Source organism: Nannobrachium achirus (assembly GCF_963921795.1).
Source record: "Nannobrachium achirus genome assembly, chromosome: 13".
Taxonomy (NCBI): domain Eukaryota; kingdom Metazoa; phylum Chordata; class Actinopteri; order Myctophiformes; family Myctophidae; genus Nannobrachium; species Nannobrachium achirus.
In genome coordinates, this window is record NC_137833.1 from 11,760,378 (window position 1) to 11,785,848 (window position 25,471).

General features: G+C 42.2%; 1 protein-coding gene across 1 annotated transcript; it reads right to left on the reverse strand.

Annotated features, from left to right (window-relative positions):
• Positions 1–200: 200 nt before the first annotated feature.
• bfsp1 (beaded filament structural protein 1) lies at positions 201–25,166 on the reverse strand (the record flags this gene model as incomplete). The annotated part of the gene is made up of 12 exons (XM_080740568.1): positions 201–557; positions 1,270–1,644; positions 2,535–2,752; positions 3,262–3,353; positions 4,925–4,957; positions 5,970–6,157; positions 8,311–8,424; positions 11,085–11,177; positions 14,941–15,036; positions 17,974–18,034; positions 22,206–22,447; positions 25,035–25,166. 12 exons carry the CDS (start codon positions 25,164–25,166, stop codon positions 201–203), a joined length of 2,001 nt encoding a protein of 666 aa, XP_080596694.1.
• Positions 25,167–25,471: the final 305 nt, after the last annotated feature.

Consider the following 25,471-nt stretch of genomic DNA (forward strand, 5'->3'; position numbering starts at 1 on the left):
CTCTGAGAACCACTGGTTTTGTGTTGTGGTCAGTGGAGCCAGACCATGGGGTGGGTGGGGGGTCTTTAGGGGGAGTTCCAGTTCTCGGGGGGTTCTTCACCGCGAGTAATGACGTAATGTTGTAGTTTTATGACTTAAAAAGACTATACCGCGGTGGATAGCTTATCACCGCGGTGCCTACTATGATAGGGGCTCTAGGTTCAGGGCTTCTTTTTGCTGGTCTTCTCGATCATGGTCTCCACCACCATGGCCGTGTCCTGGTAGCCCTTGACCTTGCGGTCCTTGGAGATCTTCTCCACGTGCTCGTGCACCTCCACCTTCTCGTAGCTCATGGAGTCGCCCGGCGGGAGGAGGCCGTCCCTGTCCCCGTCCGCCCTGGCGGCCGGGATGGGGCGGGGACCGGTGGGGGACGCCGGGCGATCTATGCGCTCCTTGATGCGGTCCGGATTGGGACAGGGACTCGGGCCGGGGACCGGGGCAGGGGCAGGGCTGGGGTCTTTAGGCCTCACGGGGGCGGGGTCTACGTTCTTGCCGTTCTTGCCTTTACCTCCGGAGTCCTTTGATTGATTGATTGAAAATTGTATTAGACAAAAATGGAGAACAGAACAAGTTAAAACACCCTGCCTAAAAGGAACATCCCAAATGTAAGCCATTTACCATGAGAGGGAGTGGGTTGTTGGCTGATTTACCACTGTTTCAGGGTTGTGGCACGAGGTGAAGCGGAGTGCCACAACCCTGAAACAGTGGTAAATCAGCCAACAACCCACGACCATCGAATGGTAAATTGCTTTTCCACCACTTCTACCATATAAATGAAAGAAAACACAGTTGTAACTTGCAAGGATCTTGGAAAGGTTACAACTGCAACACAACAGTGGGCGGGGTCCATGAGCCAACTCAAGGTTGTTGACTGATTTACCACTGTTTTAAGCCAATCAGAATCCAGTATCTGAACATGTGACCACAAAAAGTGGTAGAAAAGTCGGAAGTCCTTGGTATTCAATTCATGGACATAACAAATAGCAAGCAAAGAAAACATTCAATATCATCGCAGTTATAAAACATACGTACAGGATAGGGGAAACAAGGGGGTGGGGCTAAGGTAAGGGGGGGGGTGCTCACTTCTCGCCTGTCTATGGGAGAAGTGATAACTACCCCCGCCTCTGTTTTCAGGGCAGTTTTGAAGGAGGCCAGCGAGCTACAGGTTTTAAGGGAGGTAGTCAAGGAATTCCACACCTGGGTGGCAGTGTTGTAGAAGGAGACATTTACCTTTCCTTTCCCTCCCTTGTCGCTCTTCTTTCCTCCTCCTCCTCCGGCGTTGGGGTCCGGCATGGGCATGGGCGCGGGCATGGGCGCGGGCATGGGCATGGGCCCGGGGGGAGGAGGGGTGGGAGTGATGAAGCCGTAGGGGTCGTAGGGCGGCATCATGCCGTCGCGGATGGTGACGTAGATGTGTCCGGCGGACGGGGTGGACGTGTAGAAGCAGGGGTCCAGCCAGCTGCTGTCGCCCGTCACCAGCACGTAGCGGCCCTTGGTGTAGAAGTCGGCGATGGGCTCGGGCTTCTTGTAGCGCCGCATGCGGTCGCGCACGATGTTGCACAGCGTGTCGAACGCCTTGCTGATCTGAGCGCCGTCTGGGACGTCCTGGGGATTGGATGGGGGTGGGGGGACCATTATGGCATTGGTTCTCAAGTGGACTTTTTTTTGCTGGGACAGGGGGTCCTCAACAAAAAGGTAGTTAACACACAATCATCTTAACCACTTTGATCCACGGGGCCAAATATATATATCAATTTGGGGGTATTATTTGGTTTGATAACTACTGCATTATGGATTTTGACGGTATACGATTTACAGTATAGTGAGAGAAATAATCGAGATTGTACGATTTTTATGTGTATATTTATTCCACCAAACTATGTATGGATATCATTTATCACATGAAGATAATGGTGTCAATTTGAGGTGTATATTTCCCCCCACAAAGTTTCTACAGTTGCTGGCCTTTCAAAACTCAAATAATACTAACTAACTAAATCTGTCTGTTGCAACTCAGGTCTGTTTGACTATATACAAATAGAGGGTAGTTATTTGTGATGTTTTCAACTGCTAAATATATATTACTTTTCAGGGTTCAAATTCAATAGCAAAAATTGCAGATCTACAAGCTGAAAACGGGTCGCTGTGCGCCACGTTTCAAGCTGGCAGATCTGATATTTTTTTATAATTTCGTGTGATGCTGTAGTTGAGCAGTGTTTCTCAAAGTGGATTCCAGGGACTCCGTGGGTTCCTTTAGGGGGGTCTAAATTGACCCATACAAGTCTGTAACTCTGACAGTGTACAAATGGAATCAAATTAGGGTCCATTTGGATCCATGTGTATACTGTCAGAGTAAAGGAAGACCTTGAAATGCAAACGTTTGAGAAACACTGAAGTAGAGCATGAACCTTTTTTTACAACAAAACACAGAGATAAGAGGTTTTCATCCCGACAACAACGACATATCAACACAGGTCAGTTAGTCCCATTGCTACCTGGGGAGACAGGGCTCCCAGGGGCCTCTGCTCGGTCCTGCTCACGCTCTCCCCCTCCCCCTCCCCCTCGCCTGCTCCTGCTCCCACGGCCTCCTGCCCGCTGTCCAGCACGTCCCTGGGCGTGAGCTCCTTCTTCTTCTGGTGAAGGACCTTCTTGGCCAGGATCTTCTGGCGAGGCTTGATGTTGGTGATGTCCTGGATGGCTTGCTGGGTGATGTCTGGAAAAAGCAACACATGGTCAGAGGGTAAACAAGGGACGCTTGCCCCCCCCAGCGGTCCTTGTATTCATTTTTCACTGAGGTTAAGTTTAGGAATAAGTTTAGGTTTAGGCACAGTTTTACTGAGGTTACGGTTTACTGAGGCGACCGCTCTGAGGCGGATTTCACCCAAGGGCGAGTGTGTTTTGGGGCGAGCGTTCTTGTATAAAAATCTTCGACTTTTATTTACTGATGAAAACAAAATAAAAATTAAGCAATGATGGTAAAAGCTATGACTAAATATATTCGTCAACAAATACAATCTAGACAAAAAAAAATCTATTCAATCTGATCCTAGATCTGTTCAGTTAGGTTTAGGCAAATAACCACACCCAACTTGGCGAAACACCAAAGAAAGAGGGAGTCCCATGGGTGTGCCCCAGTGTGCCTGTGGTGTGCAGAGATTATCAACGTGAATCAGCTGTGCGGTGTGCCTCCCATAACGTTGTGCGCTTGCATTCTCCTCTTACCTCTCCCCCTGCTTGTGACAGTGGGTGTGTGAGTGTAGCGGTAGTTGGTGGTGAACAGGGTGATGGGAGTTCCAATTATCGCTGAATTCAACCTGCGAGGAGATGGGAGAATACATTAGAAAATGTGTACCTTTCAAGAACACAAGGACAACATACTCATGAGTCATATAGGTGACTTTCCATCTGGTGGAACCCAAGTTCACCTGTTGACATCACCGTCCTGTTATACCAGAGACCAGACTGTGTGCATGAGAAGGAAATGGTAAGTAACATCTAAAATGACTCAAACTGGTGATAAGCCTCATAATAAGGTTAACTGGAAGAGTGGGCACCTAAATATTGTGGGCACCTCATTTTTAAATTGGCATTTTTTTCCAAATATATATATGTAGGGCAGGCCTAACAAACATAATTAGAATTTGGAAAATGGTTTGAAGTCATGTAAAGTAAGGGCCTATTGTACATGATTTGAACATGCATGAACAGTAATATTTCTACAATTGCTACACAATCTACAAAAAAGCCAGTCATTAAAGGAGTAGTTCACCCCCAAAATGACTTTTTTTCTATTGATTAGTCATGCCATGGAGAGTAGAGTTCAATAATATTTTTAGTTTTTTGTCGCATTCCTAAGACAAAAATGTGATAACAATAAATGTACCCCCATTGATTCCGGTTGGTGACCCGTTTCGAAACGGGTCACCATCCGGAATCAAAGGGGGTAAATTTACTCAAATCAATTTTTTGTCTTAGGAATGCGACAAAAACCAAAAAATATTATTGAACTCTACTCTCCATGGCGTGACTAATCAATAGAAAAAAAGTCATTTTGGGGGTGAACTACTCCTTTAAGGGGATAAACAAGATGTTGAGGGATACATTTTGGTCTCATAATGATGCAATGTGCATGTCAAATCAGCTATACTTTACATTACTGGACATTATTTTTTCCTGTATCCATAATAAGCCAGCATGCTGCTCATGGCTTTGCTGATGTTAAAAGAAAACATTTGAGGTCAAGCAGCGCCATCCTGTGGATGATGTAGTGCAGTGATTCTCACTTTGATCATTTCAAGGATCCCCAGTATGAAATGTACAGTACAGTGCATGCTGTATTTTAGATCAGTGATTCTGAAAGTGGGGGTCCTCGCTGTTGATTTTAATTGATATTGGGTTCCCACACTATTTCATATTTTAAGTGTAGCAAAAGTGAAAACAAAGCATTCTTAAAAAAAAAATAATAATAAAAAAAAGCAAGTCAGTATCAATCTTGGGCACGATATGGGCGATATATCGCCCAGGGCCATAATATATTGCCCATATTGTTGCCTTTTTCTGTGCATGGTTATACCGCGATAACCATATATTGTGCAGCACTAATATGGGGACCCCTCTGTGTAAAGTAACTAAAGCAGTAGGCTAAATATGGCTCAATATGATCATGCTCTTATGCTTTTATCTCCGAAGTAAGGAAAACCATAGAAATAAAAGTACTGTATGGAACGATTACCAGTCATACTGACACTGTGTGTGTGTGTGTGTGTGTGTGTGTGTGTGTGTGTGTGTGTGTGTGTGTGTGTGTGTGTGTGTGTGTGTGTGTGTGTGTGTGTGTGTGTGTGTGTGTGTGTGTGTGTGTGTGTGTGTGCGTGCGCGGCAGTCTTACCTGTTGTCCTCGTTTTCAATGATCCTCTTGTACCTGCAATTTACAATTTAGGCATTTAGCATTTGCTCGTATCCAGACCGACAATAATCAAAATCACATCCCATACATAAAATGTAGAGACAGTAAACTAGGATCACAGGAAAACCAAGGGTCTACTGTAAGCATCTGTCTAGCTATCAGGGGTCATCACCATGCTGGCTTGTGGGGGACATTTTTGTCAAAATTCAATTTTTACGGACAATAATGTTTCCAGAAACAAAGAGATAGCCCTGAATAACCATGACAGGACTAACTCTGAGTGACTCTCAGTTATGGTGGTCCTTGCAAATAAAATGTTTGAGAAGCACTAGTACTAAAAAAAAGAAGTTGAGATCCGAGCACTCGAGGTTTATTTATCTAAAAAAAAAAACATGTTTCGACCTTACGGTCTTCATCAGGGCAATAACGCAATTCAGTTCTTGCCCTGATGAAGACCGTAAGGTCGGAACATGTTGGTTTTAAATAAATAAACGTTGTTTTATTTTAATCTCCTCGAGTGCTCGGAACTCAACTTCTTTTTTCTACAACATTTTTTTATCCCACCGATTCTAGAAGCACCACATATATATTTTTACTAAGATTTTATCTCCCTTGAGCACCCGGTTGTTCTCTGCTTTTAAGCACTAGTACTAGTTGGACTCATACGGTGCCGTGTCGTAGTCCAGTATGTGTCGCAGTAAATCAGTGTCATACATATTCTGAGGAAAACCTGGAGATTGGGTATTATTTGGGTATTATGATCAAAATAAGAACATTAGAATGGTGTGTAAAAGTCAGTCTAAATTTTGCCACGTACAAGGACAAGTCTTTGCCACGGACAGACATATTACCATTTTCCTGTGTACGGACAATCATACCGTATTGATGACCCCTGCTAACAATATACTCTCACAATAATACTGTACATTGAAACCATAGCATACCAGGTAGACAATTAATTATTATATGACATGGGGTCTGGATCGAAAATGGCCGCCGCTGCCATGTGCTATCTCTATGGCCTCACCTGTCCAGTTCGTTCTCCAGGGAGGTCTGGTACATGGCCAGGTGTCGGCACTCGTTGGTGATCCTGTCAAGCGTCCGCTCGGCCTCCTCGATCTCCTTGCGCAGCGACTCGATCTGCTCGTTGTACGCCTGGATCTCGTTGTCGTAGCCGTCCTGCGTGCTCTTGATGGTCTGCTCCATACCCGCGGTCTGGGAGGAGGGGGGTAGAGATACAATAGAATACTTGATTGGCAATGATTCTATAGGCTATATGCACAGCTACAGTATATGGGGCCGCAGTGGCTCAGGGCTAGAGTTGCCGTCTTAGAACACAGAGGGTTACCGAAGGGTTCCCAGTTCGATCCCGGGCTCCCACAGAGTTAGTGTCGAAGAGTCCTTGAGCAAGACTCTGAACCCATAGTTGCTCCCGGTGAGCAGGTTGGTGCCTTGCATGGTTTCCTCCGTCATCAGTGTACTAATGTGTGTGTGAATGGGTGAATGTAATGCACAGTCTCTGTAAAGCGCCTTGGTTAAAGGCGCTATATAAATGCACCATTTACCATTAAGCAGCCATGTTGTAAAGAAATGTATTAAGTGTTCCAATCTTGTCTTGGCTCACTGGAAACACTCTGCTACACCAGAGACCCTCATATGGTTCCTTGAGGGATTCCAAATGGTCCATTACGGGCGTGTATTTCTTAGAGTGTACAGACAAAACCAAATGTTCCATTTGGAGGTCTTTGAAATAAAAAAAAAGGTTTAAGAACCACTTTTGAACAGAGCCGTCATTAGAATCATCACCTGTGAAGGAAGTAAGGAAGGGGCCCAATTTCTTTCCGACATGGCTGCTGTGCATAGAGCCTATTACAAGCGCCAAATGGATTGAACACAAAAAAAAAGAAAATCATAAACTTGTTTCCAATTGTGGTCGATGATAAAACATGCATACAAAACAGCCATAAAAAACACAATCATACTAATGTAGACATTTTAGAACGGTCAACACAGGACTCAACAAAGGCACGCCGAAAGGGTCTAATTAGTCTTTAAATTAATCCATGATTTGAGATCAGTCTTATCTTAATAATACTAATAGTATCTAAAATTCATATCTTACACACATTTAGGGATGGGGGATTTTGGGGGGGATGTCTAGAGCGTTTGAATGGTTATTGACGATAACAGATCTACAAGCTCAAAATATGCCACATTGTGTTGTATTGTGAGCTTGTCGAACAGCTATTTTCACTGTTTCTGAATCTTTTTGGAGGGAATATGTTTTGGAAAGCATAAAATTAAAACCAGGAAAAGAGACAACACTTATGCCACATCATTTCGATATCCAAAAGGTTCGCACATTAAAATTACAGCTTCAAAAGGTCTTTAAATCAAATGCATATAATTTATTTATGTCAATAATGAGGCCCCTTATTAAAAACAGTTGCATAAATACAAAATAATATCATATATAAATACACATGCTGTAACACATAAATGTAGGGTATCTAGGGAATACAGGCAGAGAAAAAGTACATGACGCAGAACATGAGCAGAGAGAAGAGCAACATTTGAGCGGACAGCTGAGGTATGTCTTTAGTCAAAACCTGTAGGAAGACAAAATGTGGAATTACATTTTTTTATTAATTCTTTTATGTAGGAAAACAAATGGGATTTTTACTTGTCGTGACCCATACACCCATACAATTATTTTTTGGAAACAGTGATGTACACTACAGCAATTGATCAGTCCTGTATGTAAGTTCAGTTTCCTTATGTGCTGCTGTGGGTCATAAGAAGGCCGTGGCTGCCATCTAGTGGTACCACTGTGCCCTTTGAACTGTAAATGATTGATGCCACAGTGTTCCATTTACACTTCTCTACACAGATCTATAAGGGTCCATTTGGTTCCTATCAAAACAGAGCGTCACCTGCTGTTGTCAATGTCATGTATCATCATCCTCCTCATCATCATCTGCTGGACAAGGTACCGCAGTACAATACACCTGGTCAAATATTAGGCCTACTCAACTAATGAAAGTTGCTCAGTTACAAAGTTGTGTTAACTCAATACGTGAGTTAACAAAATTCAATTCTCAAGTATTCAAAAGTAAAAATTATCAATGCTGCATTTCTGTGATGAAATGTAGCATTTAGGAGTCTGAAATAGGGCTTAAGTGGTTAAATAATGTACTTTATCCCTTCCTAGGAAAGCAAAAATACATACTCTCAAGAAAAAGTACAGTATCTGTAAAAAAAGAATATATATATATATATATATATACACCGGTAGTTACTAAAATGTTTTGCTAAAAACCTGCAGTTGTCATGGTAACATCATCATCATCATCATCATTAGAACCCACCTCAGTCTGCAGACGTTGCTTCTGTTGTTGCAGCTGACAGAGGGCGCTCTTGTACTCCTCCAGCTGTTTCTGGAGCCCAGGCAGCCTCCTCTGGGCCAGCTGCTTCTCTTGTTCCTTCAGAGCCAATCACAATCAGTCACATCACAGGTTTACAGGTGGAAAGAAGTGGGTGAAAAGCAGTTGTGGGAAAAGTACTTTTTTACTTAAAGGTAGGGCAAGTCATTCCATTTAATTCAAATAATAACAATGGGTCTATTGTTCTGATAGTACTAGTTACTATAGAGTGTTTGGTCTTTTTGATTGATTGAAGGCTTTATTAGAAGTTTGCATAGGAAAATGTACAGATTCATGACGGTACAGTTCACTGGTACAAGGTCTACTAAAAGGAGATCCATGAAAAGACTAAGCTTATTTCAACAGGAAACCATTAAAGTATCTCATATAACATTGAATGACAGACAAATAGAACACAGTACTATGCAGTAGATATGTAAAGAAAAAAAGAAAACAGTAGGTCTATACAATCAGTAAGTACAGTATATACAATATATACAAGGAAGGGGCAGGTAACAGTAAGTCTAAACAATCAGTATGTACAGTATATACAAGGAAGGGGCAGGGAGGGTAGGGTTGGGCTAGGTTTTTACCAGTTGTGAACGGCTGCTGCCTGTAAGTGGTTTTTTAGGGCAATTTTAAAGGATGCTAGTGATCCACACTCCTTTATGGCCTTCGGTAAGGCATTCCACATTTTTGTGGTGTAGCAGAAGAACGAGTTCGACCCTTTCTTTGAGTTGACTCTGGGTTGAACGTGATCTGTGGCACTGCCTCTGGTGTTGTAATTATGGACATCCTTAACGTTTTTAAAGTATTTTGACAGGTACTTGGGTATCATAGTGGTGTAGTGTATCTTGTACACCAGGCCCATTGCAAGTTGCTGTACTCTGTCATCTACTCTGAGCCACCCCACTCTTAACTGGTGAGTAGCGGTGAGGTGAGTCTGATTGGGAAGGTTAAGCAGGACCCTAATTAGTTTATTTTGGGCTGTTTGGAGTTTAGTTTTTAGGGCTTGTGGGGCGTCACGATACCATACGTGGACTCCATAGTCAAAGAGGGGCTGGATTATTGCACCAGCTATGGTCTTCAGTGTGTTGAAGTTGACCATTGGGGCGATCCTCTGTAGGAAACGAGTTCGTTGGTTGATTTTTTGTATTACTTTTGAAGTCATCTTTTCGCTGGAAAGATTAGCTTCAAGGATACATCCTAAGTAGGAGATTTCGTTTTTTCGTGTTATGACCTTGTCACCCACTTTGATTGTGAAGTTCTCTACCTTTTTGAGGTTATGATTTGATCCAAAGAGGATGGACTCGGTTTTGCCCAGGTGAATTGATAATTTGTTGTCGTTAAGCCATGTGCAGATCTTACTCAGTTCAGAGTTAAGTGTCTTTTCAACCTGCAAGTGGTCCTTGGTCCATATTTGGACTTCAAAAAAAGCTGTTTCAGTTGCTCAACAAAAACTGTAGCCTGGCAAGCCAGCCCTGATACTGTTCCCCAGTATCAGGTCTGGACTTCGGCCTATAGGCACCGAGTATGAGAAATCAGAAAATCGGGCCAATCAGTGACTGCCGATCTATGCGCTGTGAGCTCTACTATTTCTGCTGCGTGACACCGGTGTGTTATAACTCTAACCCCTAAACCTAACCAGTAAATGCTTAATACTAATCATAATGCTAATCCCAACCCCAAATCCTGAATCATCTCCTAATTGTATAAGCCTAAAGGTCCGATACACACCGTGAGCGTTTGTTTAAACTGCCATTTGTGTTACGCAGTGATTACGATTATTATTATTTTTCCCCAAATACAATTCAACCACCTGTATGAATGAAGCACCCCTACATTAATATATTTGACATTTTTATTTCTGCCTGGCATGTAAGGACAGTAACTCTAAAAAATATTTTCTTATCTTTCCTTTTCTTTGTTTCACCATAATATAACCACTTGAGTTGCAATTGGTTGTCAAAAATGTTTCTGTTTCTACTTTCTACTATTCTTACTTGTGGGGACATTGGCCCTCACACGTAAGCGCTCACACACGCACGCACGCACGCACGCACACACACACACACACACACACACACACACACACACACACACACACACACACACACACACACACACACACACACACAGGTAGGAGCGCGGACATAAGTCATCCAGTGACTGGGGGAGTCGATAAGTAATCTCAAGGGGATATCACACTAAGCGTGCTAAATGTTAGAACTTTGTTCAGGTGTCAGTGTCGTGCAGTAAGCTTGTCAGGAGTAGAGAGAAAGGTGACATATTGTCCTCTTTGAAGCCAGGCAAAGACTCTTTGGACCATGGACCAGGCCGTTGTTGTGTCATTCTTGTTTTGTTTTTTTCGACAACTCTTGGCCTATAGTCAGAGGTGTGCGTATGTGCGTGTTGAAAAGGCCACACAGTTTCCCCCCTATCTAGTGGTACGGCCCATGTCAATTTGTCTTAATACTGTTTTGCCCCTTAGCTAGTGGTACGATCCATGTCAGTATGACCTGGTCCTTTGATCTCCCCAGGTCTCAAATAATCATGACCAACGTACCTGACTGGTTTCACCTGCTGCCTAGTAAAGCAGAGCACATTCTGTGCAGTTTTTGTTTGTTAAAATTGTTACTTCAGTTTTCAGTTTATACATAAATAATACATAGAAATAGACCATCTACAAGCTTGTAGACCGTGCGTGTGGATGTTCTTACCTCGGAGATGCCCACAGACACGTTGGGGAGTAGCGGCATGGTCTGGTTGATCTGGTGCAGGATGTTGACGTAGGTCTGGATCTCTGCAAGGTTCTTGTGGAGGAGGACATGGTTTATTTACATCAAATCGTGGAGAAATCTCGCTATTTCTACCTGTCATTATTTCGACTAAGGGTTATAGGGTTAGGTTTAGGAATAGTTTTACTGAGTTTAGGGTCAGGGTTTGGGTGAGGTTTAGGCATAGTAGGTAACATTCACCCGTGTCGAACAAACGGAATGTCGAACAAATGTTATGTCGAAATATCAACACGCTCCCAAAATCACAACCTTCAATGATGGCAGTGTGAGTTTTAAAATATAATTTGGGGGTAGTGTGTTTGGTAGTGTATTTAGCAGCTTTTAAGGCCTTATAACAGTTGTTATATACATGTTACACGTTTATAATCATGTTCGACAACTTATAACAAGGTTAATGAAGTATTACTTGTGCTGGACATGATGCATTATTAGCTCAGTGGAACAACATATGTTAACTAGTACTGGTATGTGGACAAGTAGTAACTGGTATGTGGACAATGGCAGGACAATTACTGAAGTGGATTTTCATCCAAAGCGCAGTACCACATGTTTTCAGCAAAGAGAACTCCCTTTGTGCCATGCAGTCCCTGATCTCAATATGACAATATTCCAATTCAGTACCACAGGCACCAAAATCCAATATCCGGGTGACTGAATGTTCTTCCTCTGCAGATTATAATATGGTGATAGCATTGCCTTGTAATCTGCTATAACAATGCTGTGCAGACAAGTTGTGTAAAAAAAACGTACATTGTGTTTAAAAAACACACTCTGTTTTGGGGTTCTGTATTGCTTTATAGTGGGGCATCATGTAATCGCCTGGTAAACCAGTGGTTCTCAACCTGTGGCTCGGGACCCCCAGATTATTTTGAGGGGTCCCCAGATGATTAACTTAATGTGCAACATTGTTTTCTCACTCAACATTAAACAAACCAACATAAAGTGTGCAGAGGGTATCTGCACATTTCTAAAGTGACAATTTAAGGACTTTTTAAGACCTCTAAAACGACAAATTAAACAATGGCCAAATTGTCAAATATTAGAGGCAACGCGAGGCGTTGTGAGCATGTAGATCGTCTATTTTCACAATAGAACCCTGTTATACAAAATGTAATGCCTCAACTCTTAGTGCTCGTCAGGGTGGGGGGGGTCCCCACCAGTTAAAATATGATTATTTTGGGGGTCGCGGCCTGAAAAGATTGAGAACCACTGTGGTAAACCATCCTGATCGCATGAATTCACATCATCATGTGTCTTCTGCAGAGCGGTCTGGCCCCATAGTGCTGGGTGTGGGTGTTTTGCAGAAACCAAAAAGGTGAGGAACCAATCAGTGTCTGTGATCCGGGCCTGCTTATAGGATTGGCTACTGTATATATTTGAACCATTATATATAAAAAAAAACATTTAGATTTTTAATCTTCTCTTATGGGCTTTCCCATGGGCACAATTTAAATATATGTATAGTATAACATATAAAATCGATGCTCGTCCATCTACACATAACACATGTTATAATTTAGATCTATTTTATGCAACCATTAAAGTTTTAACCACTTTCAACGTGGCATCCCTATAGGTGAACATTTTTTAGACATTTTTTCTTTTGCTTGAAGACGCGTTGAGGTCTTGTGGAGGATCCACACAATACAGGCAATTTTAGAAGTGGGGCTTAAGTGGCAACTTCATGTGCCTATCTATAGCTTGACCCGATTTGGCACTACTTCAAACTCCCTTTTCTGCATTAGACTCGGATTTTCCTTCTTTACACTCTGATGTCAATTACACATAACCTTATTGTCTACTTCTATACAATACACCACAATGTCCGGTTGTTTCACACACTTCTCACGTAAAATCTCAAAGCATCAACCTACAACACACTCGGATGTCAATTATACATCACCTTGTTGTATAAACACTACGAGGAACCGGAGGCAGAGATGGTTACAACATACAAAAAAATATATTTATATATATTTGAAATACAAAGATCCAAATACCAGGATATTGTCACCGGGATAGTAACTTGGTCGGTGACAGTATCCTGTTCAGTATTAGACCAAGAACCTTTTTTTTTTTTTTTTCAAAATACTTTTTTGTATTTTGTGCCCATCTCTGACCAGAGGCATGATGCCTAAATCTACTGTAAATCATGTACTCAAATACACTTTTTTGGACGCATATTTTGTGCTGTTTTATGTTTGACTATAATAAAAGTAGGCCTACTTTGAATCATTTTACCAAAGGAGAAATAGCTCATACTTCAGGAGTCATTCTCATTCATATGGTGTGTTCCATTTAGACAATTTTGTTTTCAATTTTGCACTTCAGTGTGCCGTAAATGATTGGTAGTGTGAAGCAAATGCTTAGTTTTGTGTACTCAATGAATGACATGTGTCATTTGAAACTATGGCTGTGTGTACCAAATAGGGCATTCACGAATAGTGATTTTTAGTATTCGAATTATTCGACCTCAAAGTATTCGAATAGTCGAATATTCGACAGGACTGGCCAAACTGTCAAATATTAAGTAAGCAAGAAGCAAACATTGTGAAAATAGCCGATCTACATGCTCCAGAGTCAAGAATTGATAACTCAGAGCATGTAGATCTGCTATTTTCACAATATTTATCTGTGGAACCGAGTCACATTAATACCTACAATTCCAAGTGCTTGTCAGGGTGGGGGTCCCCGGTTCAAATATGTTTATTTTGGGGGTCACGGCCTAAAAAGGTTTGAGAAGAATTGATAACTCATTCTTATGACTTCCTATCTTGCCAAGCTTTATAAACTATATATTTTTTAAAGAGAAATAATTAAAAAAATTAAATAAGCGAATATTCGACTTTGGTGAACAACGTCGAATAGTGACTTTGATATTCGAATATTCGAATATTTGGTGAATGCCCTAGTAGGCCTACCAAATGAAAACATTAGTTCCATTTTGGGAACACAGTTAAGTGATTTGATGGCAAAGAGTCAAAACTGTAAACCAGATAAAATACAAGGCCATGGACATCATGTGCAACCATGATGTCAGACGCATCGATTCCAATCAACTAATAATGACCTTGGTGCGCGCGGCGTGACCTCTGCTCCTCCCCTACACTGATTTGTTTGAAACCTCCTCTTGACACCAGCATTGATCCCTGCCATGCTCCACTGTACTTAACCCATTTAGAACGGGTACACATTTTGTGTATCATTATTTTATGATTTAACTATTGAAAAATAGCAGATATACAAGCTCACAGCGCGGCACCGAGTGCCGCGCTGCGAGCTTGTAGATCTGCTATTTTGACTCGATTCTATAAGTGTCTTTTGAATCCTTCTAAGATTTTTGGAAAAAAAACATGTTTCTATGTCAGCAATCTGGCCAGCCATCGTCAAAGGAAAGGTCCTTTTCACTTCAACTGGAGCTCAGTTAGTCTGTTTTTTAGAGACTACTATGTCAGTGGTGCTCAAACCTTTTCATGTGAAGGACCCCCAAAATTATATGTATTTGGCCACGGACCCCCATCTTAAAATATTTAGTTCCAGGGACCACCCAGAAGCTAAATTTGAGTTACAAACGTTCGCATACATACAGTATATTCAAAGATTTGCACACATTTTCATGACTTTTTCAAAAATAGCAGATCTACAAGCTTGCAGCGCGGCACTCGGTGCCGCCATAGAGTTACAATAAGAAGGGTGCCGCGCTGTGAGTTTGTATATCTGCTACTTTTCTATAGTTAAAGCATTCAATAATTCTAGGCCTAAATGGGTAATGACTGACCTTCCTGTGTCTGTCTTTGGTGCCGTTGACGTCATCCTGCAGGAACTGAGATTCGATCTGACACTCCAGGTTTCTGAGCAGAGAGTTGTCCGCTTCCTATAGAGAGAGGTGAAGTGGGGAGGGGAGAGGAAAGGAGGGAGGGGACATGAGATTGATTGATTGAAGACTATTAGAAGTTTGCATAGGAAAAAGGTACAGTTTCATGGCAGTACAGTTCACTGGTACAAGGTCAACTACAAGCCAAGGAGATCCTAGTAAGATTTTCGGCTTTTTACACAGGAAACCTTTATGTATCTCATATAACATTGAATGACAGACGGATAGAACACAGTACTATTCTGTAGATATCGTAAAAAAAAAAAAACAGTGCAAAAAAATGTATAGATATTTTCAGTAGAAGGGTCAGGGGGAGGGTAAGGCTAGGCTAGGTTTATTTTTTACCAGTTACGAGCGACTGCCGCCTGGGCTAGGGCGTTTTTAAAGGATGTTAGGGATTGTCACTCCTTTAAGGCCTCCGGTAAGGCGTTCCACATTTTGGTTGTATACCAGTAGAACGAGTTTGACCCTTTGTTTGAGTTGACGCTGGGTTGAACGTGATCTGTGGTCTCTGGTGTTGTAATTGTGGACATCCTTAACTTTTTTTAAGTATTTTGACAGGTACATGGGTATCTCAGTGGTGTAGTCTATCTTGTACACCAGGCCCTTTACAAGATGCTGTATTCTGTCATCTACTCTGAGGCTCTGAGAGGTTGGGAGGAGAGGTGGGGAGAGGAGAGGAGAGGGAGGGGGAGAGGAGAGGTGAGGTGGGGAGAGGTGGGGAGGGGGGAGGAGAGGAGAGGTGGAGAGGGGGGAGAGGAGAGGAGAGGTGAGGTGGGGAGAGGAGAGGAGAGGAGATGAGAGGAGAGGTGGGGAGAGGGGAGGAGGTAATGCGAATGTAATGAAAAGGGATTAAAGATTAAGAAGAGATGAGGAATGGAGGGAATGGAAAAGAAATGAGGCAAAAGCGTAGCAGACTATATAGCATCTCGTCACTGTCAGGCAGAAATTAAAGCCCTATACTCCATCGTACAAAAGTGTCGCACAAAAGTAATGAAATGAACAGATCTACTCGCGGTGAGAGGTGTTGTGTGCTTGCAGATGGGCTATTTTCACAATTTTAAGTAGTTTTTAAAATGCTAACAAAAAAAGGAAGGTTTTGGACCAAGGATGGGACGATACACAATATTATCGTTTATCGGGATAAAAAACACTCACGATAATCGTATTGTGGAGATTTAATTTATCGTGATATCGTCCTCCGTCATGCACTGGGATCGATTCACCTTTTATTTGCCGAGCTGCATATCCGGTACCACTTAAACCCTATAATTGGTAAAATGTACTTCAATCTCTATCAAACGTCTGCCAAGAAATAGCTGATCTACAAGCTCACAACGTGTCGCACTGCGACGCGTTGTGAGCATGTAGATCGACTATTTTTTGGCAAATGTTCTGCCCCAGGATAATAGATTTTGATTATCGTGATAATATGGTAAATCGCGATTTCTTTCGTCACAGTAATCGTGATATGAATTTTTCATATCATCCCATCCTTATTTTGGACATACAGTGTACAAGGTTTCCACCCAACAACAGGGTTCTAATGTATGTGTGTGCTTGCATTCTGCCCCATCACATTAATGAATCATTTATATCATCAGCACGCGCCATTGGGGGATTCGGCTTCACGTCATGCCCATACATTACCCCCAAGCACACTGTACTGTACAAGTACTGTATGTTACTATGACAATATAGCCGTGGCCTTGAGTGAGTTATTGCTTTTAGCAGGTTATTATGTATATTGACGCATACATGACGAGCATAATCATTTCTGCCATTTCTAAGAAAGTACTCCTCGGCTGCCTGCACAAACAGGAAGCGGTTGCAACCCCCACGGCTCCCAAATGACGTTAACCTTTCCAACCAACCCATTGTAAACTTTAATGGCCTATTTGTCACGTCAAACCTAATCCGAAACCAGCTTTTTTTGTTGGACAGGAGGGTATTATTGTATCACACAAAGATTTAGAGGACCCCCCCTGTAGTATTTCTGAGGACCTCCTAGGGCCCCCGCCGCGGTTTGCCAAATTAAGGCTCCTGAGACCTGAATGCTGGCCTATTGTGACATACCCAGAGCAAGGACACTAGGGTCCATATGGTTAATTCATTGATATTCACATGAGAGAGAGAGAAAAAAATATATAAAAAAACAAACATTGAGATGGTTTCTTTTACAAGAATGAGCTGGCCAGGAAGCTGATAGGTTACACAGATTCTCGAAGAAGACAGACATTACAATAGAAAGCATAACCATACCGATATTGCTCACCCGGGTAAAATAAACATTAAAAGAAGACGGCGAATAGATTAATATAAGACAATAAAAGAAGCAGTTTAAAAACAAATGAAAAGCAAACACTTAACACAGGAGCAGCAACTGTCACATCCCCAGCTGTAGTGCTGTGGATCTTGACATGTATTGTGAGTTAGAAATGAGGAGGCAGGCATGCCTGACAAAGACCCATATGGGGTTCGAAACGTTGCCAATAAATCTTACCTACGGGGGGAGCTTAAGACGGTGCGCGAGCCTCCTCCTTTCTTGCTCTGTACGTATTTTTGCTCAGTGGAACGGAAACAGGCATAGCAGATCAACAAGCTCACAACGTTGTGAGCTTGTAGATCGGCTATTTCCACTATCAATGTTATTTTTTAAGTAGAAACTTGTCAAATATGTCAGTAATTTCTTTGTCTATTTAGGTTATGTGTCATATTATGTGCCATTTGCAACTTCAAAGCCTAAAAGCCAAACAGAGATGTAATTATCAACGACAACAACACAATGAAATCGTTAATCGCAATTATTTGAGTGACAATTAATCGTCATGTAAAATGTCATGTCGTGACAGCCCTACTCAGTACCCGGAGAATTTTGCACGATGTGCGTGCTTATTGGACTTCTAATGTATTGTGAGTTGAAAATGCATACGGTACCTTGTTGAGCTGCTCCAGGGTTCCTCGTAGATGCTCCTGATACTCACATTCATTTCTGTATCTGGAATACAAAGCACCACAGATTATTAGACTCGAGTGACAACAAAGCACCTCACTGGGATATTAATCTGTGTGTGTGTGTGTGTGTGTGTGTGTGTGTGTGTGTGTGTGTGTGTGTGTGTGTGTGTGTGTGTGTGTGTGTGTGTGTGTGTGTGTGTGTGTGTGTGTGTGTGTGTGTGTGTGTGTGTGTGTGTGTGTGTGTGTGTGTGTGTGTGTGTGTGTGTGTGTGTGTGCGTGCACTGAGATGTACTTGGTGTACTCATTAACTCTATTTCTTTGTACTTTACTGGAGCATTTCCAATTTTATATACTTTTACTTCTACTCCTCTACATCTCCGCGGAAAATATACTTTTTTACAGTTATTTGAACCCACTTTCTCATTGCATTGAGCATTCATACTGTATGTCACACATGGGCAACTGGCAGCCTGGTGGCCACATGCAGGCAGCCCCCAAATTCACTCAATGCTGCCCGCAGGTTAATACCTGAATACTGATATATTATTGATTTATTTTCAGCTGTTACTATTCAAAACATGACCTGCTTTAATTAGGACCAAAAATAACAAAAACTAATTCAGGATTCCAATTCAAAAGAAGCAACAATAGCAGATCTACAAGCTATTTTGCCTCTTTTGTATGACATACTACTAGAATGACAAAGTAGGGCATAGCAATATGCAATGTGGCCCTCTGGAGTGAGTGTGGAAATATAGTGGCCTCTCCATCATCAAAGTTGCCCACCCCTGCTGTATGTATTCTAACCCATTTCCTCCTGACATGTCCTAAGAGTTTCTGACGAGACCTCCCACCCCATGCGGACCCCTTTTTCTTTGTTGCACCAAGACCCCGGTCTCGTTGCGTCAAGCCCCCATTATTGTTGCATCAAACCCCCCTATCTGTACACATACAGTGGTCAAATGTAGGTCTCTTGCACTATGTCAGTGGTTCTCAAACATTTTCACAGGGCCCTCAAATGAATATGTATTTTGCTGCAGACCCCCCATCTGAAATTACATTTTGTGCTGCAGGGACCTGCTTGGCCTGGGGGAGATATGTGATTCAGTCTGTACTACTGAACCAGTGGTGGAAGAAGATGTTTTACTTAAGTAAAAGTATCTTTACTGCAATATAGAAATACTCTGTTCAGGTAGGGTCACACCAAAGTATGGTTGCCAGCTGATAAGTGGATTCTGCCAAAAAAAAGAATTGGCAAAAGCAGAGCAGACTATAGCATCTCGTCACTGTCAGGTAGAAACCTCGTATCTCCAAGTTTCAAATGTGTGTTTTTTTCGTAAATTAAAGCCCTAATTCATCATACAAAACTGTTGCACAAAAGAAGTGAAAATAGCAGATGGGCTATTTTCACTATTTTAAATTCGTTTTTAAAATAATAACAAAAAAGGAAGGTTTTTGACATACAAGGTTTCCACCCAACAACAACGATCTAATGTATGTAATGTATGTGCATGCATTCTGCCCCATCACATTAATGAATCATTTATATCATCACCACGCACCATTGGGGGCCTCGGCTTTACGTCATGCCCATACATTGCCCCCAAGGTATACCGTACTGTATGTTACTATGACAATATATCCATGGCCTTGAGTGAGTTATTGCTTTTAGCGAGTTTATTTTGTATTTGTATTTGGTTTTCAATTTTAGTTTAGTTTTTAAAGCTAGTTAGAAAGTAGTAAGAACGTAGGTGGGAGAGTCTTCTTGTCGGTATCAGACAGAGTGCAGGAGTCACTTCTCGTTACGGTGCGCTAGACCCCTGGGAGATGGATTGCTGAGGTGGAGCTCAACACCTACCATCAGCTCCCAGTACTTACCACACGACTTACCACATCCAAGCCCATGCTACTCATACGTCAAGTTGGCGGTGCCGATCTCAAACCCATGACCTTCTGGTCGTAAGGCGAGTGCTCTACCGACTGTGTCGTTTTAGTTCAGTTCATATTACCGGTAGTTTTAGTTCATAACAAAAGTATGGATTATAGTCAGGAGCAAGACCACAACATCAACAAGGTGAGAAAGATTATAGCAAAATATGCATTGTGATGTCAATGAATCAGTGAGACATGAGTGAGACTAGCCTGGTTAATAAACCAGACTGCACAACACCACCCCCTGTTGGTAGTGGTGAGGAATTAGTATGAGCAACGCCAGGCTAGAGTGAGACACCATAGGAATACTGGAATCCATGGTAACTAAGGGTTAATCATAATCAATTTACACCTTGCTGTGCATCGATGCACACAGCATAAATCGGCGGTTTTGATACTTTTACTTAAATAAAACATGCAAGTACTTTTTTCCACCACTGCACCAGACATAGTTGTACACCGTACAGCTGAATTGTCTGAAAAGGCTGTCTCGCAAGTCTTCATTTTTCTACACGCGTGGTTTCAGGCAGCCTCTAGTAGCGAGGCTTATCAGTCCTCTAGGCAAAAGAAGACTGATTTCACGACCCGAAAAAGAAAAATCGATTACCTGTGTCAAAGCAACACAGTAGCCTTTCATATTATTCTTTTATAGGTGGAAAGTTATATAACTGACATACTTTAATGTAAAAAATGAGTGGTTACATGAGTACTGTACTTACCACTGCATGGAAGTCTTCTAGCATGCATCTTGTATACATTGTATGTCTTTATATGTCTTGATGAATTGAATACACAGGACCTCAATGGAAACATTTTGTGTGATCTTTTTAGCATGATGGTATAACCGTTCCTTTTTCAAACTGTTAATAAAGTATTCATAGTGCAATGTTGCACAGGCACGTGCACGCATAGAGATCAAAAGGGGGTGAGAACCCCTGCCCTTTTACTAAGCTGCCCTATGCCATACCCGAAGGCAGAATGCGAGAGAATTAATTGCCTTTTTCCTCTAACATTTACAAATAGAGAGGGCATTCACGAATACAGATTGTATATCGACTTTGAATACCAAAAAGTAGTCGAATAGCCGAATATTCATGGGTGATATATATTTTATCCAATAACAATTCTCTCTGCCTTTATAGCAGGGGTCAGCAACCTTTTTGAAATGAAGTGCCATGTCTTTATTTTCTAGTTAGTCAGTGTGCCATGTTAACATCATTTTTAATGAATTCTGACATATTTTAATTGTCAGGAGGACATTGTTATAACGATCATTAGACTCACCTATCTCCCCGTCTCCCTCCCCAGTCAAAGTTCAATTGAATTTTAATGAATGTAAAATGATGTGCAGGATGAGATTTGCTCTAAATTAGGTGACTTAATTGACCAAGTTTAAAAGGAATATTAGATTTTCAAATAAAAATCCTCTCTCCCACCTTTCTGCTAGTCATCGCCCTCCCCTGTCACCCTTCCCTGCGCCAATGTTGTTACCTACCCCTCCCTCCCTGCTTTAAGGATACTAGGATGGAATATGAAACATTTAGTGACTATAGTGATACTGTGCACCGATCTGCATGATCTTTGGGCAAAATCTGTAGGAGTACTTTCCAAAAATGTGTTTTGAAACCCCTATCCACAAGTTTCCAGTGTACCATGAGCGTGGAATGTGGGTTGCCGTTTCATTCTGACTGGTTGCTGTTGCTGCTGTGAGCCTGTGGCACCTGAATCTCTGCATGGTGATTACTTGGTGCTTTTGATTTGAATCAGCTGTGTGGAGGAAGTTCACATTAACACACCCCCTTTTCCCCAGTAAACTCCTTGTGTAACCTTGCGTCACCAGGCTTTCTCAGAGGAAAGCCTGGTATTCGTTTAAAACGGGCCATTTGATCCGTTCTAGGCGGAAACCACAAGCAGAAGAAGCGGCGTTGCTTTATTTTGGTTCCCCCGTTTGTTTCCCCAATCCCTATTAAAATGCTCATAAGTAGCCTAGTGTAGTCTTGCTAAGAGTTGGACTAAACCCCAAAACTACACCGCATCAAGGGGTTTATTAGGTAAGCCCTAAAAGTATGTCCTTGAGCGCAGGGGAATTATTTGGGGTTAAAACTGAATCCGGTTTGATCTTTACGGCCAAAGTGTAGTCCTTTAAGGACTACAACATGACGTAGAGTGGTTTCCACTCCCGACAGGATCAAGCCCAGAAAAGTGAAGGGATCCCAGGCAACTCCTTGGGAAACTTGTGGATACAGTCTGCACGTCCCTGCGGTCGCCATGCTAGTACTTACTTAGTGGTGTACTCGTCCATCATGCGACAGGCATCCTTCAGCTCGCGCTCCAGCTTGGTGTGGTCGGAGGAGAGCTCACGGAGGCGCTGCCTGTTGCCGCTGATCTGCTGCGTGAAGGCCTCCTCCAGGCCGCTGGCCTCCTCCATGCGCTGCAGCGTCTCCAGCTGCTTGCGGAACACGGCGTTGCGCTGCTCCAGCACGCGCGCCCGGTTGATGTAGCGGGCGAAGCGGCTGTTGAGCTCCTGCATGCGGGGCATGGAGGGGGGGGAAGTCGTTATTAGCATCGTCTATTGCGAAAAAGAAACAAAACCGCTCACTGGTTCCCATGGGTCGGGACCCATTTGTGGGTCGCGGATACATTTTTATGGGTCCCTTAATTTTTGGTTTCCTATACATTTCGTTTTTAATTATTAATATTTAATTTCCAAAAACATTCCCCAAAAAGCTAGAAGATTTTAGAATGATTTTAAAGTAATTTCATTAACAAATAAAAGAAAAATCTAAGAAATTCTGTAAATTAGAAAAAGTTAAGGAAAAAGCAGATCTACAAGAAAAGCGAAGCGTTGTGAGCGTGTAGATCTGCTGTTTTCACTAGTTTTGGGTCCCGGGCAAACGTCTAATTTCTCTTTTGGGTCTCAAGCTAAAACAGTTTTTTTCCACTAACATTTACAAATAGGGCATTCACGAATACAGATTGTATATCGACTTTGAATACCAAAAAGTATTCCAATAGCCGAATATTTTCTAAATAATTTCATTAATAAATAAAAGAAAAATCTAAGAAATTCTGTAAATTAGAAAGAAAAAAAAAGTTTAAGGAGTCGTGAAAAAGCAGATCTACAAGCGAAGCCACGCGTTGTGAGCTTATAGATCAGCTGTTTTCTCTAGTTTGGGCCCCGGACAAACATCTAATTTCTCTTTTTTGGGTCAGGGTTAGGGTTAGGGTTAAAAAGGGCTAAAAGGTTTTTAGCCCTTTTTTTTTGCAACCATTATACCCAATGGCAGTTGCATTGGTGTGGAGTGTGGACTGGCCCTCAGTTCAAACTGTGTTGTTGCAAGCTGCGTTGGTGCGGTCTGGCCTTCAAAGGGTAAGAACACTTTGGTAGAGGTTTGGGATGTGTAGTTACCTTGCCATATGATGTAACTTCAAAGGTGGGCAAGACATCAAAAACAGTTGCTCCATTGATTAGTAATTGATCATTCATTGACTTACATTGTACGGTTACACCGCTCTCAAAGTCAAGCTGATTCTGATGAAATGTGACTTCAATCCCGGCACCATCAAACAAGAATATTTTATATTATAATTTGTCAGGATTCCTTGTTCCCAGTTGTCTCATTCGGAAGAGGTAAAGGTTATTTTGTATTTTTTATCGTCACGCTTTGAGCTCGCCGCAGACCGACCGGAAGTGGCGTCTCTGGAGCCTGGTGACATTCCTACAGCTCTTCAGCCCCGTCCACCTCCATTGTATTTCACTCGCTGTTAAGTAGACTAAATCATGTCTTTTTCACCCTTTGAACGCATTCACGGGCCTCTCCAAGGTAGGCAACATTATTATTTCATGTAATCGGCTCTAGTTAATGTTTAATGTAAGAAATGTATTGACTTTTAAATTGACTTTATAGACTTTAAAATTGACTTAAATTAACTTGGAGAGGCCCGTAAATGTGTTAAAAGGGGGGAAAGACGTGATTTAGTCTACTTACCAGCGAGTGAAAATGCCTTGGCTACAATGGAGTTGGACAAGGCTACAGTAGCCTACGCTAAATAGTGACGTCACGTCCGCTTTCCACGCTTGCAATGGGAGTCGACATAAGTGTCATAACTCTCTCTTTCTAGGGGTCTGGTGTGAGTTATTTGTGTTTTGTTCAGAGCACACGCCTGCCAAAAGACTATTGATATTAAATATATATTTATAAAATATTGTAATTGCGATGCATATGTGCAGTATGTGACTTTGTTATGGACCGACTGAAAGTACATTTTGTTAGGAGATAACATTTTCTAATTAAATAAAAATGTCAACTTCCTGTTGATTTTGCTATTTTTTATTATCCGCGGATACAGATCTGAATCTTCAAAGAGTAAAATCAACAGGAAGTTGACATTTATGAATAAAAAAAGATAGTTCCAGGTTTTGTGATGTTTATTGCTTTGTTTGTGTTTGTTTACGGGCTAAAATAGTTACTTTGAGAGCTGTTTTCACAGTACAATATAAGTCAATGAGGAGAATGATCAATTTCTTATCAACGGAACAATTCTTGTTGTATTTCTTGCCCACCTTTTAGGAGTTACATCATGTCAAGGTACCTACCAAAGTGTTCTTACCTTTTAACATGTGAGCACTAAAACTATATTATATCATTGTTATAGCTGTGGTGTGTGTGGACTCCACTCACTTGACTTAAAACGATGGGCCCTATCTTGCACGCTGCCTTACCCCTTATGCCTAAATCTTTTATCTATCATTTACAAAAAAAAAAAAAAAATGTTTTTCAAAACAGTAAAAAAATATTGTAGGCATAAGATAGAGGTAAGGCGCAAGATAGGGCCAGAAACCGGTATGTGCAAACATACAGTGACAAAAAACACTCCACGGAGTGGGGACCCCATTTTTATTTTTATTTTTATAGTGGTCAGTGTGAATGGCCACTTTTACCGTCCACACCAAATCTCTTTGCCAAAAAAAAGCAGATCTACAAGCTCTACAAGTGAGTTTTTAAGCAAAGTTTGATTATCTAGATAATCATCGTTAACCGCAAATATCTTTTCGGCCACAGTAACAACGGTGACCTGTTCAACATTACATGGTCCCACATGAGCCCTACCTGCAGGCTCTCCCAGCCCTGGATGGCTGAGGCTCCGGCGGAGGACTCCGAGCCCTCGGCCTCCTCATCGTAGAAGTCGGAGTGCTCGTATTTCTCCTTGCGCACCTCGCGCAGGTAACTGGTCTTAAACATGGCCCGCTTCCGTCTCTCTCTCCCCCCTGCTCGACCTGGGTTGGTGGTATCTCCCCTGGAGTGGCACGGTCCCCCTTCAAAGCGCCTTTAGTGTGTGAAAACTCGGGTGCTCACCCTCGGCTGTCTCATGCTAGACTAAACGGTGGCCCACACTAGCGGCCGGCGAAATAGCACCCAAAACCCCCCTCCCCCTACCTGGCTGTGACCAAATGGCACGCCGCGTTCCTGGGGCCTTCCAGAGTTTGTCGGTGCCCTTTGTGTGACACGCGATCACAAAAGCCCCCGGTTCGACTGATGACCCAAGC